Source organism: Nicotiana attenuata, chromosome 12 (assembly GCF_001879085.1).
Source record: "Nicotiana attenuata strain UT chromosome 12, NIATTr2, whole genome shotgun sequence".
NCBI classification, from domain to species: domain Eukaryota; kingdom Viridiplantae; phylum Streptophyta; class Magnoliopsida; order Solanales; family Solanaceae; genus Nicotiana; species Nicotiana attenuata.
Genome location: NC_032000.1, coordinates 45,121,078 through 45,138,053, shown reverse-complemented (window position 1 = coordinate 45,138,053; position 16,976 = coordinate 45,121,078). Strand labels below are relative to the sequence as shown.

The following is a 16,976-nucleotide window of genomic DNA, read 5'->3' as shown; positions in this document are numbered from 1 at the left end:
ATGGTCTTTCCCAATTCTTTATCTTGTCCACTAGTCTGCTAATATCTTCCAAAAGCAACGAATATTCATTTTTTTTTACAAATACAAAGAGAACTCCATTCTCCTTCATAGCAGCAAGTTCAAAGTTCAAATTGCAGGATAATCATCCTTTTTGTTCCTTCGAGTAGAAAACTTTATTCTTTTCGACTCAAGTTACTTGAGCTTCTAAGTAGCGCATAATAGATCGTTTTGACTAATTTTTTATGGGGATGAAGCGCGCGCACGCGCGCGCGCACACACACACACACACACACATATATATATATATATATATTTCACATATTTATAGTTTTCCTTATTTTTTATGCAATTTTACCAGTTTATAAATATTTACTGTAATTATATTATTTTATAAAATATTAAAAATTAAATACCTATGGGGCTTATGCCCCGTGCCTCGGGGCTTACGCCTCGCCAAGGCATATGTAAAACGCCTCGCCTTACGCCCACGCCTTTTAAAACACTGCTTCAATTTTAATTTGATTAGAAAATATCCCAACTTCCACATGTTTGAAACCTTTACGCTGAGAACATCAAACCTTAAAAGTCAACAATCATCAATAAATAAAGACAAAATTGAAGCTTTTTCCAAGTTGCTTTAGTAAACTGCAAGGAAGTTGACTGCTTTGCCTGACTAGTTTGACCCTACCACTTTGCATCCTTAAGTGTTAAAATTGAAGTAAATCCTTCTTCAGATAGGTTTTCAGTGCTGATATTTCCTCCTCTTTATTCAAGATTTAGCAATAGGTATCTCAAAATACATGGAGAAATCCAATTCATTCTTTTTCATCTGGACATTTCTTGCCTTTCTGTTGATATTACTTAGCAGAATTTATGTCTGTAGTGCTGCAGAAAGTGATTTTTATTGCTTGAAATCAATAAAAGATTCTTTACAAGACCCTTTCAATAACTTGGGCAGTTGGGATTTCAGTAATGCTACAGAAGGTATCATCTGCAGATTTTCAGGAATTAATTGTTGGCATGTTAATGAGAATAAGGTATTGAGCATCACACTTTCAAACTATGGATTAATAGGTGAGTTTCCTCGAGGCGTTCGAAATTGTACAAGTTTGACTAGTTTAGATCTTTCAGGCAACAAGTTGTATGGAAATATCCCTTCTGATATTTCAGTGATAGTTTATTATTTGATAACACTTGATTTATCAAATAACACATTTTCTGGCAATATACCACCTGATATAGCTAATTGTACTTACCTTAACGTTCTGAGGTTAGATAATAATAATCTAGAAGGTGAAATTCCAAGTATAATAGGCTCTTTACTTCGTCTTCAGACATTCAGTGTAGCCAACAATTACTTGACTGGGGCAGTGCCATTGTTTGTTAATGCACAAATCACAGCTAAGAGTTTTGAAAATAATCCAGAGCTTTGTGGGAAGCCCTTGAAAGGATGTGAGGATTCTTGGATATGGAAACATATCGATCGTGCTTCGTTCATTAAAGCGTTTGTGGTTGGTTGGGTACTTTTCTTTACGTTGGGTTTAGTCCTTCACTTATTTCAGTTTCCAAGCAAGGTTATCAACAAGATAGTCTCATTCAACAAATGGAAACTGAGGGTAAAGGAACATTTAACTTCAGGAAGCGATTCGCCAGGTGAAGAGGACTTAAGCAGCAACCAGAAGGTAAAGATCCTGCTACATTTCCAGCTTTTTCCCTGCATTAGTTAAGTTGCATTTACTTCTAGTTTGTGATCACTTGTCTCAAATCCGCGTATAAATTCTTTATTCAATGAACAAATGTGATAGCAGTAAGTTTTTCTATGTTCTGTTCTATTCTGTATGTTCCAATGATTTAACTAGCTGCTTTACAGATATTAAGGCTGGAGAAGTTTGTCACTAGAATGAGTTTTGCGGAGCTGGAAAAAGCGACTTCTGGTTTTAGTGAAAATTATTTAGTAGGAAATGGAATGTTGGGCAAAGTGTACAAAGCAATTCTACCAAATGGATGGACACTTGCCATCAAGAAGCTCAATGAATGGGAGAATTTGGAGGACGAGTTTGTCTCTGAGATAACAACTCTCGGTGGCCTGAGACATCGGAACCTATTGCCTCTTATAGGTTTCTGTACTGAAAATGAAAAAAAACTTCTTGTTTACAAATATATGCCTAATGGAAGCCTTCATGAATGGCTGCACTCGACGGGAGATAAGGTTGAGATTTTGGATTTCCCACTGAGAGTTAAACTTGCACTTGGGATAGCAAAAGGTCTGGCTTGGCTTCATCATGGGTACGAATTACACGTTACACACGGAAGCATAAGCACACGATGTATCTTGCTAGATCAAAATTTTGAACCTAAAATATCCAATTTTTGGGAAGCAAAATTTTGGAGTAAGAATGAGACTGCATTAAGTTGGAGTCTTTTTCCAGTAGCTGAATATTCAGGTTTAGGTTCTTACAAGCAAGACATCTACTGCTTCGGTGTTGTGCTTCTCGAGCTGGTAACAGGGAAGGAACCACATGAACTGACCAGCTCGAGAAATCTATTTGATCATTCGCCTTGTCTACTTGATGCAGACAGAAACTTGCTTGGAAAAGGAGTCGACGATTTAATCCTCCAATTTCTTGAATTAGCTTGCAACTGTGTGAAGTTCTTTCCTAATGAAAGGCCAACAATGTTGGAAGTGTATGACACACTGAGGACAATTTCTCAGGGCCGAACAGACTGGGTACGAGAGATACCCTTATCAACTGACATGTCAAGTCTATATGACTAGTGCTGAGGAGACAAAGTAGGAGCACACTAAATTAAACCATGAAGGCCAGTCTGTATATTAATAGCTTCTTGCAATTGTAATTTCTAAGAATCTGTAGATACTTACCAATATTGGAAAACCATATGGATTGCATTTGTAGTTTCTAAAAGAATAGAAGACTGATCCTGCATTAACTTTGTTAAAATTTTATACCATGTATTTTTCTGAGAGTCGTCTTTTGAAACTGTCGTCTAGCAGATTTTCAGAATATCATCCTTCTAATATTGGATTCTGGGCTGAATTGTTACTTTCGAATAGTTGAGAACTAACTGAAGATGCCCACAATTTGGTATAGGCAATCACCTAGAGTATATTGCTGAAACCAGTTGTTATCAGGTCAGTTCTGGTTGTGATTCAAAATTGAAAAAGTATGAAACATAAACCTGTAGACAATCTAATATAATTGCATATTTACAATTCTATCAAATGTATATATCTCTTTTCAGACCATAACCATGATGTCCAAATACAATTTCAACCCCTGATTCCTCTGCTGTCTCAATCTAAAGATGATCAATAACAACAAATGCTTGTGGACCGATGGACTTTCGAAGAAACCATCTTCTTTTGTCCAATGTGTAAATAAGTTCTCATGTAAACAAGCTGAATAATGTACTTAAGGGGGCATTATTCATATAGATGCTTACTACATTGAATCATTAATTCTGTACTAATTAAAGTCATTGCGATTTGTTTGATTTACAATTTTCCTTGTCTCAGATACTCTCCTAGTGTTATTTAAGCGAGTTGAAGTAAAAAAAATCATCAATAAATAAAGACAAAATTGAAGTCTTTTCCAAAGTTGCTTCCGTATACTGCAAAGAAGGTTACCAACACTTATTTACCAAACACTTCTAACAATTTTTTTTCAGCTTTAGCACTTTTATCCAAACACTTAACTGCTTATTTATAAAACAAGGCCTAACACTTAAAAATTGCTTTTAAGCACTTATGCTTAAAAGCCACTTTTTTTTAAGCCAATCCAAACGGGCTCTTAGTTCATAAGCTTACACCATTGAAAATCAATATGGACGTTGCGGAGGTAGTTACCATGCTACATAGCCCCTCTAACAATTTCTCACATGTGCTTAATGATTGCAGATACTTGATGCACCAGCTGGGTGATCCACTAGTGAAACTGTTAGGACCAAAAAATAATAAGGTGTTATGTGGAAGCTCACAAGCAAACATTGAGCGACGATAAGTCCGACAACAAAAAGAAATATACCAAAAGAGACACAAACATATAACGTGGTTCGGTCAACTGACCTACATCCATGACGGAGAAGAGCAATCCACTATATAAAAAGAGAGTACAGAATCAAGAGAACAACCTCACGAAGAGGCAAACACAAGTGACACACTAACACTTGTCCCGTAAAGTTCTTCCCCTAAACACTATTCTCAAGCCCCCTGTGGCTACATTGTGGATGCTACTGAATGAGAAGGACATATCTTCAATTTATAGAACTCCAAACCTTTTCCTACAAGAAAAGGGACTAGCCAAATATGGGAGATTTATAATTTCCTTCTACAAGAAGGAAAACCCAATTATGGTAAATATGTTGCCCTTTCCTTCAATAGATAGGAAAACCAAATATGGTAAGAAAATCAGGACAACACCTACAATTCTCCCCCTTGGCCTGAATTTTCTTACAAAATAAACTTGATCCACCTTCTTCACATAGCCTTCAGCAGGTCGCATCTCCAAATCTCCACTACAAAGTTTGTCTCAACGTGCGTAGCACACCGGTCAAATTTTTCAGATAAAAATTATGATTATCGTTAAATATGTTGCGGCTAGAACTGAACCCGCCAAGATGAACCTGTCTTGAACCTCGCTCTGATACCACTTGTTAGGACCGAAAAAATCAGGTGTCATGCGGAAGCTAGTAAAGCAAACCCTCAACAACGATAAATCAGACAACAAAAGAGAAATATACCAAAAGAGACACAAACATATAACGTGGTTCGGTCAACTGACCTATATCCACGACGGAGATGAGCAATCCACTAAATAAAAAGAGAGTACATAAATCGAGAGAACAACCTCACGAAGAGGCAAATACAAATGACACACTAACACTTGTCCCGTAAAGTTCTCCCCCTAAACACTACTCTTTAGCCCCCTATGATTACATTGTGGATGCTACTGAATGAGAAGGACAGATCTTTAATTTATTGAACTCCAAACCTTTTCCTACAAGAAAAGGGACTAGCCAAATATGAGAGATTTATAATTTCCTTCTACAAGAAGGAAAACCCAATTATGGTAACTATGTTGCCCTTTCCTTCAACAGATAGTAAAATCAAATATGGTAAAAAAATCAAGACAGCACTTAACAGAAACATGGTTACAGAGAGCAAAATCCAATAGCAGACCAGCTAGCTCATTTTGGAATGAAACTTATGGGGAATAATATCACCTTTTTGGAGCAACCACCACTTTTTGTTATGGCAAACGTAGAAGCTGACAAACTGGGTTATCTACGAAGCAGACATAGTAGTAGTCACTTTCCAGTGCAAGCATACTCCAAATCCTTTTGTTTAACGTCCGATAATGCTTCGTCTAGTCGGACCAATTGTATTAGTAAATTAAATAGGATATATAGTACTACTAGTAGTCAAGTTCCATATGTTTGTAATTCTGCTGCACAAATGCAGTTCCCTGTAACGCATCTTTAATTAATAGAAGTAGTCTTTTGAACCAAAAAAAAAAAAAAAAAGATATGGACTGACCAAGTCAAAATATTTTTCCGACAGAATCAAACCTTTTTCTATTAAATTAGGTAAACTTTGCTGTTCCATTGAAAAAATACTTTTATAATCCCCAAAACCAAGAGTGCCATTTCCATATTCACTTATCCCAATTCCCACATGTTTGAAACTTTGCTCTGAAACATCAAACTATGAAGTCAAGAATAATATGAATAAAGACAAACTGTAGACTTTTGTTGCTTCAGTAAACTACAACGAAGTTAACTGCTTGACCTGAATAGTTTGACCCCATTGTATCATTAAGTATAAAATTTTAAGTATAAATCATTCTCCAGAGAGATTTTCAGTGCTAATATCACCTTTTTCATTCAAGATTTAGCAGGATGTCACTAAAATTCATGGAGTTTTCAAATTTCAGAACAAGTTCTTTCTTTCTTGCCAGCAATATTCTTTGCTTGAAATCAATAAAAGATTCATTACAAGACCCTTTCAATTCTTTGAACTCTTGGGATTTCAGCAATGTTAGACTTTAAGCCATTGGGCTTTAAAGTAGAAGAAGTGTGAATTGGAAATGGAGGGAAATTAAAACTTTGAAGAAGTGAACTTTTGTCTTGCACTTTGTCCCTCATTGGTGAGGGACAACCACATTTGTGTGCTTATATATAGAATCACTTCTTAAAGCTCTTAAAAGGAGTTGAAGAGAATGAACCCTCGCGCCGTCGTCGTCGCTCGCTCGGCTTCGGCTTCGGCTTCGGCTTCGGCAAAATACGCCAGAACCTTGCTGAAGGTTCAGAGGGCCTCTCTGGCCGCGGTTCTGCCGCGACCGCGGTAGAACCGCGGCAGGCAGGTTCAGAAAGCCTCTCTGACCGCGGTAGAACCGCGGCAGGCAGCGTATTCTTCTGAAAAGTCACCTTTTCCAGACACCTCTTCTGATAATTGCCTATAAATTCTGAGGCAAGGCTCCATTTTCTATACACGAAAAACACTCCAGAACTTCTTTCTTTCTGAATATACTGCATTCTAATTCGCAGTCTCTCTCTCTCAAGTTCGTAAGTGTGATTTTGCTCCGTTCTTTAAGTTCGTTGGTATCCTGCAGTTTGTATTGCCACTGTTGCAGGAAGGTTTATTCCGTTTTATCCTGGGAGGATTTAATCCATTTTCGGCTTCGGCTTCGGCTTCGGATTTGGATTTGGATTTGGATTTAATAATTAATTAAATGCCAAATCACTGCTGAAAATACGCCAGAACCTTGCTGAAGGTTCAGAGGGCCTCTCTGGCCGCGGTTCTGCCGCGACCGCGGTACAACCGCGGCAGGCAGGTTCAGAAAGCCTCTCTGACCGCGGTAGAACCGCGGCAGGCAGCGTATTCTTCTGAAAAGTCACCTTTTTCAGACACCTCTTCTGATAATTGCCTATAAATTCTGAGGCAAGGCTCCATTTTCTATACACGAAAAACACTCCAGAACTTCTTTCTTTCTGAATATACTGCATTCTAATTCGCAGTCTCTCTCTCTCAAATTCGTAAGTGTGATTTTGCTCCGTTCTTTAAGTTCGTTGGTATCCTGCAGTTTTTATTGCCACTGTTGCAGGAAGGTTTATTCCGTTTTATCCTGGGAGGATTTAATCCATTACCTTGGCAACGTGTGAGGGGGTTAAAATTCCTTAAGGACACACAAGCAAATTGTGGACTCGGAATATTTCTTAAACTCTTCTGTTTTTCCAGTTTCTTTTATTTTTCTAACAGTTTTTTTCTGAATTTGTGTTTTAACACAGTAGCGCTTACAAACTTAAGGAATATCAACTAACGTTTCTGTGTTGAAACATATATTAAACTGTTATTCATATTTTGTATACTGTTTTGGAGACTAAAGCCTTCGTGCTTTCTACTCCAATAATTATTCTGTCCGGTTTAAAGTATATAAAAACTTTACCGGAATAATAAACGTACGGGTTTGAAGTATATAAAAACTTCACCATTGTTACGTGTTGTATGTTTGGTTTGGTATTCAGTTTGAAGATATCAAAACTTCACTGATTTAACCAAGTTCTGTTTTGTTTCCAACTTTACAGAAAAAATGACGAATGAAAACCAAACTAATGGAAATGTTGCGGGAACGGGTGCTACTGTTAAAAATGTGGCTGCCTCGTTAAGCCGTTCAACTCCTGCTCATGCTATGGCACCAGCAGAAAAATCCGGAAAGTTTTCCGGAATAAAGAAGGCTTCTGAACCAAAGAATTACCCAAGCAAGAAAAAGTTCAAGGGTAATTGCCACATCTGTGGAAAATCTGGGCATAAGGTCGTGGATTGTCGTGCATCAAAGAATGATGTACAAAAGAAAAAGAAGAAGAAAAATCAAGCAAACATGGTTGAAAATGTTGAAGACATGGAGGACTTGTGTGCCATATTGTCTGAATGCAACTTGGTAGGAAATCCTAAAGAATGGTGGATAGATTCTGGAGCCACCCGCCATGTTTGTGCTAACAAGGAGTTATTTTCTTCTTATGCCCCCGCAGGACCCGACGAGACAATTTTCATGGGAAATTCGTCTACAGCCAAAATTGAAGGAGTTGGCAAGATTGCGTTGAAGATGACGTCGGGAAAAATAGTGACTCTAAACCAAGTCCTCCATGTTCCAGAAATTCGCAAGAATCTTGTGTCTACCTCACTTCTTGTCAAGAATGGATTCAAATGTATTTTTGTTTCTAATAGTGTTGTACTAAGTAAGAACGATTTGTATGTAGGAAAAGGTTACCTAAATGAGGGCCTTTTTAAGCTAAATGTAATAGCAGTTCCTATCAATAAAGTGAATGCTTCTTCTTACTTGCTTGAGTCAAACACTTTATGGCATTCGCGTTTAGGTCACGTAAACTTTAAAACATTGCGAAAGATGATAAATCTAGAAGTATTGCCAAAATTTGATTGCATTAATTCCAAATGTCAAATATGTGTGGAATCAAAGTATGCTAAGCATCCTTATAAGTCCGTTGAAAGGAATTCAAGTCCTTTAGACTTAATTCACACAGATATTTGCGACATGAAGTCAACACCATCTCGCGGTGGGAAAAGGTATTTTATTACTTTTATTGACGATAGCACGAGATACTGCTATGTTTATTTACTTAATAGTAAAGATGAGGCAATTGATGCTTTCAAGCAATACAGAGTGAAGTTGAAACGCAACTAAACAAAAAGATCAAAATGATAAGAAGTGATAGGGATGGCGAATATGAATCTCCTTTTGAAGAAATATGTTTGGAAAATGGCGTTATTCACCAAACAACTGCCCCTTACTCTCCACAATCTAACGGAATTGCGGAGAGAAAGAATCGAACATTGAAGGAGATGATGAACGCGTTGCTGATAAGTTCTGGCTTACCACAGAACTTGTGGGGGGAAGCTATACTTACAGCTAACCGAATAATCAACCGTGTACCTCATAGTAAAACACAATCCATTCCTTATGAGAAGTGGAAAGTAAGGAATCCTAGCTTGAAATACTTCAAAGTGTGGGGGTGTTTAGCTAAGGTACAAGTTCCTAAACCTAAAAGGGTTAAGATAGGTCCAAAAACGGTTGATTGTGTGTTTATTGGATATGTAACCAATAGCAAGACATATCGGTTTCTGGTTTATAAATCAGAAAATCCAGAGATTCACGTTCATACGATAATAGAATCAGATAATGCTGAATTCTTTGAAACTATTTATCCGTATAAGAAGGAAAGTGAAGTGACCTACCAAAAGTCAAAACGACCTCGGGAGGAAATAATAGATGGTATGCCTAATGAAGAAAATCCGAGAAGAAGTAAACGTCAAAGGACATCTACTTCATTCGGTCCAGATTTTCTGACTTTTCTGTTAGAAAATGAGCCTCGTACCTTCAAGGAAGCAATGTCTTCCTCAGAGGCACAATATTGGAAAGAAGCTGTCAATAGTGAAATAGAATCCATATTGAGCAACCATACTTGGGAATTGGTTGATCTTCCTCCAGGTAACAAAACGTTGGGTTCTAAATGGATTTTCAAGAAGAAAATGAAAGACGATGGTACTATTGACAAATACAAGGCAAGACTTGTTGTCAAAGGATTTAGACAACGAGAAGGTCTTGACTATTTTGACACATACTCGCCGGTAACAAGAATTACATCCATTCGGATGCTAATAGCGTTAGCCGCCTTGTATGGTCTTCAAATCCATCAAATGGATGTAAAAACAACCTTCTTAAATGGTGATCTTGAGGAAGAAATTTACATGAACCAACCTGAAGGGTTTGTGGTTCCGGGAAAAGAAAAGAAGGTGTGTAGACTTGTTAAGTCTCTTTATGGACTAAAACAAGCACCCAAACAATGGCATGCGAAATTTGACCAAACAATGTTGTCAAATGGTTTTAAGATTAATGAATGTGATAAATGTGTTTACATTAAGAACGTTCCAAATCATATAGTCATTGTTTGCTTATATGTTGATGATATGCTAATAATGAGCAAAGACATTGCCGACATTCAAGCTACTAAGCGCATGCTTGCTAGTAAGTTTGATATGAAAGACTTAGGAGTTGCCGATGTAATTCTAGGAATTAAAATCCAGAGGACTCCTCAAGGTCTAGCTTTGTCTCAATCACATTACGTGAAAATGGTACTTGANATTAATACGATAATAGAATCAAGATAAATGCTGAATTCTTTGAAACTATTTTTCCATATAAAAAGGAAAGTGAAGTGACCTGCCAAAAGTCAAAACGACTTCGGGAGGAAATAATAGATGATATGCCTAATGAAGAAAATCCGAGAAGAAGTAAACGTCAAAGGACATCTACTTCATTCGGTCCAGATTTTCTGACTTTTCTGTTAGAAAATGAGCCTCGTACCTTCAAGGAAGCAATGTCTTCCTCAGAGGCACAATATTGGAAAGAAGCTGTCAATAGTGAAATAGAATCCATATTGAGCAACCATACTTGGGAATTGGTTGATCTTCCTCCAGGTAACAAAACGTTGGGTTCTACATGGATTTTCAAGAAGAAAATGAAAGACGATGATACTATTGACAAATACAAGGCAAGACTTGTTGTCAAAGGATTTAGACAACGAGAAGGTCTTGACTATTTTGACACATACTCGCCGGTAACAAGAATTACATCCATTCGGATGCTAATAGCGTTAGCCGCCTTGTATGGTCTTCAAATCCATCAAATGGATGTAAAAACAACCTTCTTAAATGGTGATCTTGAGGAAGAAATTTACATGAACCAACCTGAAGGGTTTGTGGTTCCAGGAAAAGAAAAGAAGGTGTGTAGACTTGTTAAGTCTCTTTATGGACTAAAACAAGCACCCAAACAATGGCATGCGAAATTTGACCAAACAATGTTGTCAAATGGTTTTAAGATTAATGAATGTGATAAATGTGTTTACATTAAGAACGTTCCAAATCATATAGTCATTGTTTGCTTATATGTTGATGATATGCTAATAATGAGCAAAGAGCTTTCTCATTGTTGTGTTCGTTTTAGCCATGAACACCGCCTGGTTTCATAAGTGCGTAGAGAATTGGCCTTACAGAATTCTCATTGAAGACGGCTTCCACTTCACACTTACATAGGTGATTCCTAAACGTGTAATCCTTTAGATTGACACTATTTGATAAATACCTCATCAAACTTAGGTAATCATTAAAGAACGTGTAAAGTTCTATCCTTGTTACTGAACATTGTCTTCATCACGAGAAGGGACCAAAGATTTTACTTTGACAATGTTGAACCGGTCAATCACAACCTTTGTTTTGAGCTCCTTGAACCTAGATCTCGGAACATCCAAAATTCTAGGTAGAGTTACCGCCATGTTGACTTGTCCTCGGCCATAGTCCCATTTCCCTTAGATGATTTTCTCAACTCCCTCTCTAGTTAAGCCTTTTGTAAGCGGATCCGCCACATTATCCTTTGATCTTACATAATCAATAGTGATAATTCCACTAGAAAGTAGTTGTCTAACAGTGTTATGTCTTCGTCGTATATGACGAGACTTTCCGTTATGCATTAACGCTCCCTGCCCGTCCTATTTGCAGCCTCACTATCGCAATGTATTGCAAATAGGAGCCAAAGGTTTTGGCCAGAACGGAATGTCTTCTAAGAAATTTGAAGCCATTCAGCTTTCTTCACGGCTTTATCCAAAGCTATTAAAACTCTGATTCCATTTGTAGAGCGAGCAATGCACGTTTGTTTTGAAGACTTCCAAATACTGCTCCTCCACAACAGTAAAAACATATCCACTGTGGACTTTGTTTCTGTTGAGCCGGTTATCCAATGCATCACTATATCCTTCGATAACCGCAGGATATTTTATAGTGCAAAGCGTAGTCGGGTATATTCCAAATATCCCAGAACTCGTTTCATTGCTACCCAGTGATGTTTGTTGGAATTACTTGTGAATCGACTAAAGTTTACTTAACGCACCAAGCTATATCAGGTCGTGTACAGTTCATGATATACATTAAGCTTCCAACACACGAGCATACTCCAATTGAGACGTACTTTCACCTTTATTCTTTATAAGATGATGATTTAAGTCAATTGGAGTTCTTGCACTTCTAAATTCTTAAATGTTTGAATTTTTCAAGTACCATTTTCACGTAATGTGATTGAGACAAAGCTAGACCCTGAGGAGTCCTCTTGATTTTAATTCCTAGAATTACACCGGTAACTCCTTAGTCTTTCATATCAAACTTACTAGCAAGCATGCGCTTAGTAGCTTGAATGTCGGCAATGTCTTTGCTCATTATTAGCATATCATCAACATATAAGCAAACAATGACTATATGATTTGGAACGTTCTTAATGTAAACACTATTTATCACATTCATTAATCTTAAAACCATTTGACAACATTGTTTGGTCAAATTTCGCATGCCATTGTTTGGGTGCTGTTTTAGTCATAAAGAGACTAACAAGTCTACACACCCTTCTTTTTTTTTCCTGGAACCACAAACCCTTCAGGTTGGTTCATGTAAATTTCTTCCTCAAGATCACCATTTAAGAAGGTTGTTTTTACATTCCATTTGATGGATTTGAAGACCATACTAGGCGGCTAACGCTATTAGCATCCGAATGGATGTAATTCTTGTTACCGGCGAGTATGTGTCAAAATAGTCAAGACCTTCTCTTGTCTAAATCCTTTGACAACAAGTCTTGCCTTTATATTGTACATAGTATCATCGTCTTTCATTTCTTCTTGAAAATCCATGTAGAACCCAAGCTTGTTACCTGGAGGAAGATCAACCAATTCCCAAGTATGGTTGCTCAATATGGATTCTATTTCACTATTGACAGCTTCTTTCCAATATTGTGCCTCTGAGGAAGACATTTCTTCCTTGAAGGTACGAGGCTCATTTTCTAACAGAAAAGTCAGAAAATCTGGACCGAATGAAGTAGATGTCCTTTGACGTTTACTTCTTCTCTGGATTTTCTTCATTAGGCATTATCATCTATTATTTCCTCCCGAAGTCGTTTTTGACTTTTGGCAGGTCACTTCACTTTCCTTTTTATATGGAAAAATAGTTTCAAAGAATTCAGCATTATCTGATTCTATTATCGTATTATGTGAATCTCAAGATTTTCTGATTTATGAACCAGAAAACGATATTGCCTTGCTATTGTTACATATCCAATAAACACACAATCAACCGTTTTTGGACCTATCTTAACCCTTTTAGGTTTAGGAACTTGTACCTTAGCTAAACACCCCACACTTTGAAGTATTTCAAGCTAGGCTTCCTTCCTTTCCACTTCTCATAAGGAATGGATGATTGTGTTTTACTATGAGGTACACGGTTGATTATTCGGTTAGCTGTAAGTATAGCTTCCCCCCACAAGTTCTGTGGTAAGCCAGAACTTATCAGCAACGCGTTCATCATCTCCTTCAATGTTCGATTCTTTCTCTTCCGCAATTCCGTTAGAATGTGGAGAGTAAGGGGCAGTTGTTTGGTGAATTTAACGCCATTTTCCAACATATTTCTCAAAAGGAGATTCATATTCGCCATCCCTATCACTTCTTATCATTTGATCTTTTTGTTTAGTTGCGTTTCAACTTTCACTCTTGTATTGCTTGAAAGCATTCAATTTCTCATCTTTACTATTAAGTAAATAAAACATTAGCAGTTATCTCGTGCTATCGTCAATAAAAGTAATAAAATACTTTTTCCCACCGTGAGATGGTGTTGACTTCATGTTGCAAATATCTGTGTGAATTAGTTCTAAAGGACTTGAATTCCTTTCAACGGACTTATAAGGATGCTTAGCATACTTTGATTCCACACATATTTGACATTTAGAAATTAATGCAATCAAATTTTTGGCAATACTTCTAGATTTATCATCTTTCGCAATGTTTGAAAGTTTACGTGACCTAAATGCGAATGCCATAAAGTGTTTGACTCAAGCAAGTAAGAAGAAGCATTCACTTATTGATAGGAACTGCTATTACATTTAGCTTAAAAAGGCCCTCATTTAGGTAACCTTTTTCCTACATACAAATCGTTCTTACTTAGTACAACACTATTAGAAACAAAAATACATTTGAATCCATTTCTTGCAAGAAGTGAAGTCGACACAAGATTCTTGCGAATTTCTGGAACATGGAGAACTCGGTTTAGAGTCACTATTTTTCCCGACGTCATCTTAACGCAATCTTGCCAACTCCTTTCAATTTTGGCTGTAGACGAATTTCCCATGAAAATTGTTCTCGTCGGGTCCTGCGGGGCATAAGAAGAAAATTAACTCCTTGTTAGCACAAAACATGCGGGTGGCTCCAGAATCTATCCACCATTCTTTAGGATTTCCTACCAAGTTGCATTCAGACAATATGGCACACAAGTCCTCCATGTCTTCAACAATTTTCAACCATGTTTGCTTGATTTTTCTTCTTCTTTTTCTTTTGTACATCATCTTTGATGCACGACAATCCACGACCTTATATGCCCAGATTTTCCACAGATGTGGCAATTACCTTGAACATTTTTCTTGCTTGGGTAATTCTTTGGTTCCAGAAGCCTTCTTTATTCCGGAAAACTTTCCGGATTTTTCTGCTGGTGCCATAGCATGAGCAGGAGTTTGAACGGCTTAACGAGGCAGCCACATTTTTAACAGTAGCACCCGTTCCCGCAACATTTCCATTAGTTTGGTTTTCATTCGTCATTTTTTTCTGTAAAGTTGGAAACAGAACAGAACTTGGTTAAATCAGTGAAGTTTTGATATCTTCAAAACTGAATACCAAACCAAACATACAACACGTAACAATGGTGAAGTTTTATTATTACTCAACCCGTACGTTTTATTATTCCGGTAAGTTTTTATATACTTTTAAACCGGACAGAATAATTATTGGAGTAGAAACACGAAGGCTTTAGTCTCCAAAACAGTATACAAAATATGAATAACAGTTTAATATATGTTTCAACACAGAAACGTTAGTTGATATTCCTTAAGTTTGTAAGCGCTACTGTGTTAAAACACAAATTCAGAAAAAAAACTGTTAGAAAAATAAAAGAAACTGGAAAAACAGGAAGAGTTTAAGAAATATTCCGAGTCCACAATTTGCTTGTGTGTCCTTAAGGAATTTTAACCCCCTCACACGTTGCCAAGGTAATGGATTAAATCCTCCCAGGATAAAACGGAATAAACCTTCCTGCAACAGTGCAATAAAAACTGCAGCAGGATACCAACGAACTTAAAGAACGGAGCAAAATCACACTTACGAATTTGTGAGAGAGAGAGACTGCGAATTTAGAATGCAGTATATTCAGAAAGAAAGAAGTTCTGGAGTGTTTTTCGTGTTGTATAGAAAATGGAGCCTTGCCTCAGAATTTATAGGCAAGTATTCAGAAGAAGGGTGTCTGAAAAAGGTGACTTTTCAGAAGAAGAATACGCTGCTGCCGCGGTTCTACCCGGTCAGAGAGGCTTTCTGAAACCTGCCTGCCGCGGTTTGTACCGCGGTCGCGGCAGAACCGCGGCCAGAGAGGCCCTCTGAACCTTCAGCAAGGTTCTGGGTATTTTCAGCAGTGATTTGGCATTTAATTAATTATTAAATCCAAATCCAAATCCAAATCCGAAGCCGAAGCCGAAGCCGAAAAATGGATTAAATCCTCCCAGGATAAAAACGGAATAAACCTTCCTGCAACAGTGGCAATACAAACTGCAGATACCAACGAACTTAAAGAACGGAGCAAAATCACACTTAAGAACTTGAGAGAGGAGAGACTGCGAATTAGAATGCAGTATATTCAGAAAGAAAGAAGTTCTGGAGTGTTTTTCGTGTATAGGAAAATGGAGCCCTTGCCTCAGAATTTATAGGCAATTATCAGAAGAGGTGTCTGGAAAAGGTGACTTTTTCAAGAAGAATACGCTGCCTGCCGCGGTTCTACCGCGGTCAGAGAGGCTTTCTGAACCTGCTGCCGCGGTTCTACCGCGGTCGCGGCAGAACCGCGGCCAGAGAGGCCCTCTGAACCTTCAGCAAGGTTCTGGCGTATTTTGCCGAAGCCGAAGCCGAAGCCGAAGCCGAGCGAGCGACGACGACGGCGCGAGGGTTCATTCTCTTCAACTCCTTTTAAGCGCTTTTAAGAAGTGATTCTATATATAAGCACACAAATGTGGTTGTCCCTCACCAATGAGGGACAAAGTTCAAGACAAAAGTCACTTCTTCAAAGTTTTAATTTCCCTCCATTTCCAATTCACACTTCTTCTACTTTAAAGCCCAATGGCTTAAGTCTAACATTGCTGAAATCCCAAGAGTTTCAAAGAATTGAAAGGGTCTTGTAATGAATCTTTTATTGATTTCAAGCAAAGAATATTGCTGGCAAGAAAGAAAGAACTTGTCTTGAAAATTTTGAAAACTCCATGAATTGGTGACATCCTGCTAAATCTTGAATGGAAAAAGGTGATATTAGCACTGAAAATCTCTCTGGAGAATGATTTATACTTAAAATTTTATACTTAATGATACAATGGGGTCAAACGATTCAGGTCAAGCAGTTAACTTCGTTGTAGTTTACTGAAGCAACAAAAAGTCTACAGTTTGTCTTTATTTCATATTATTCTTGGACTTCATAGTTTGATGTTTCAGAGCAAAGTTTTCAAACATGTGGGAATTGGGATAAGTGAATATGGAAATGGCACTCTTGGTTTTGGGGATTATAAAAGTATTTTTCAAATGGAACAGCAAAGTTTACCTAATTTAATAGAAAAAGGTTTGATTCTGTCGGAAAAATATTTTTGACTTTGGTCAGTCCATATCTTTTTTTTTTTTTTTGGTTCAAAAGACTACTTTCTATTAATTAAAGATGCGTTACAGGAACTGCATTTGTGCAGCAGAATTACAAACATATGGAAACTTGACTACTAGTAGTACTATATATCCTATTTAATTTACTAATACAATTTGGTCGACTAGACGAAGCATTATCG

The 16,976-nt window shown here is 37.5% G+C and overlaps 1 protein-coding gene across 1 annotated transcript; it reads left to right on the top strand.

Annotated features, from left to right (window-relative positions):
- On the top strand, positions 474 to 2,985 carry LOC109235641 (probably inactive leucine-rich repeat receptor-like protein kinase At5g48380). Its single transcript, XM_019401821.1, has 2 exons — positions 474 to 1,682; positions 1,871 to 2,985. The coding sequence occupies exons 1-2, from the start codon at positions 801 to 803 to the stop codon at positions 2,774 to 2,776; spliced, it is 1,788 nt and encodes a 595-aa protein (XP_019257366.1). The 5' UTR covers positions 474 to 800; the 3' UTR covers positions 2,777 to 2,985.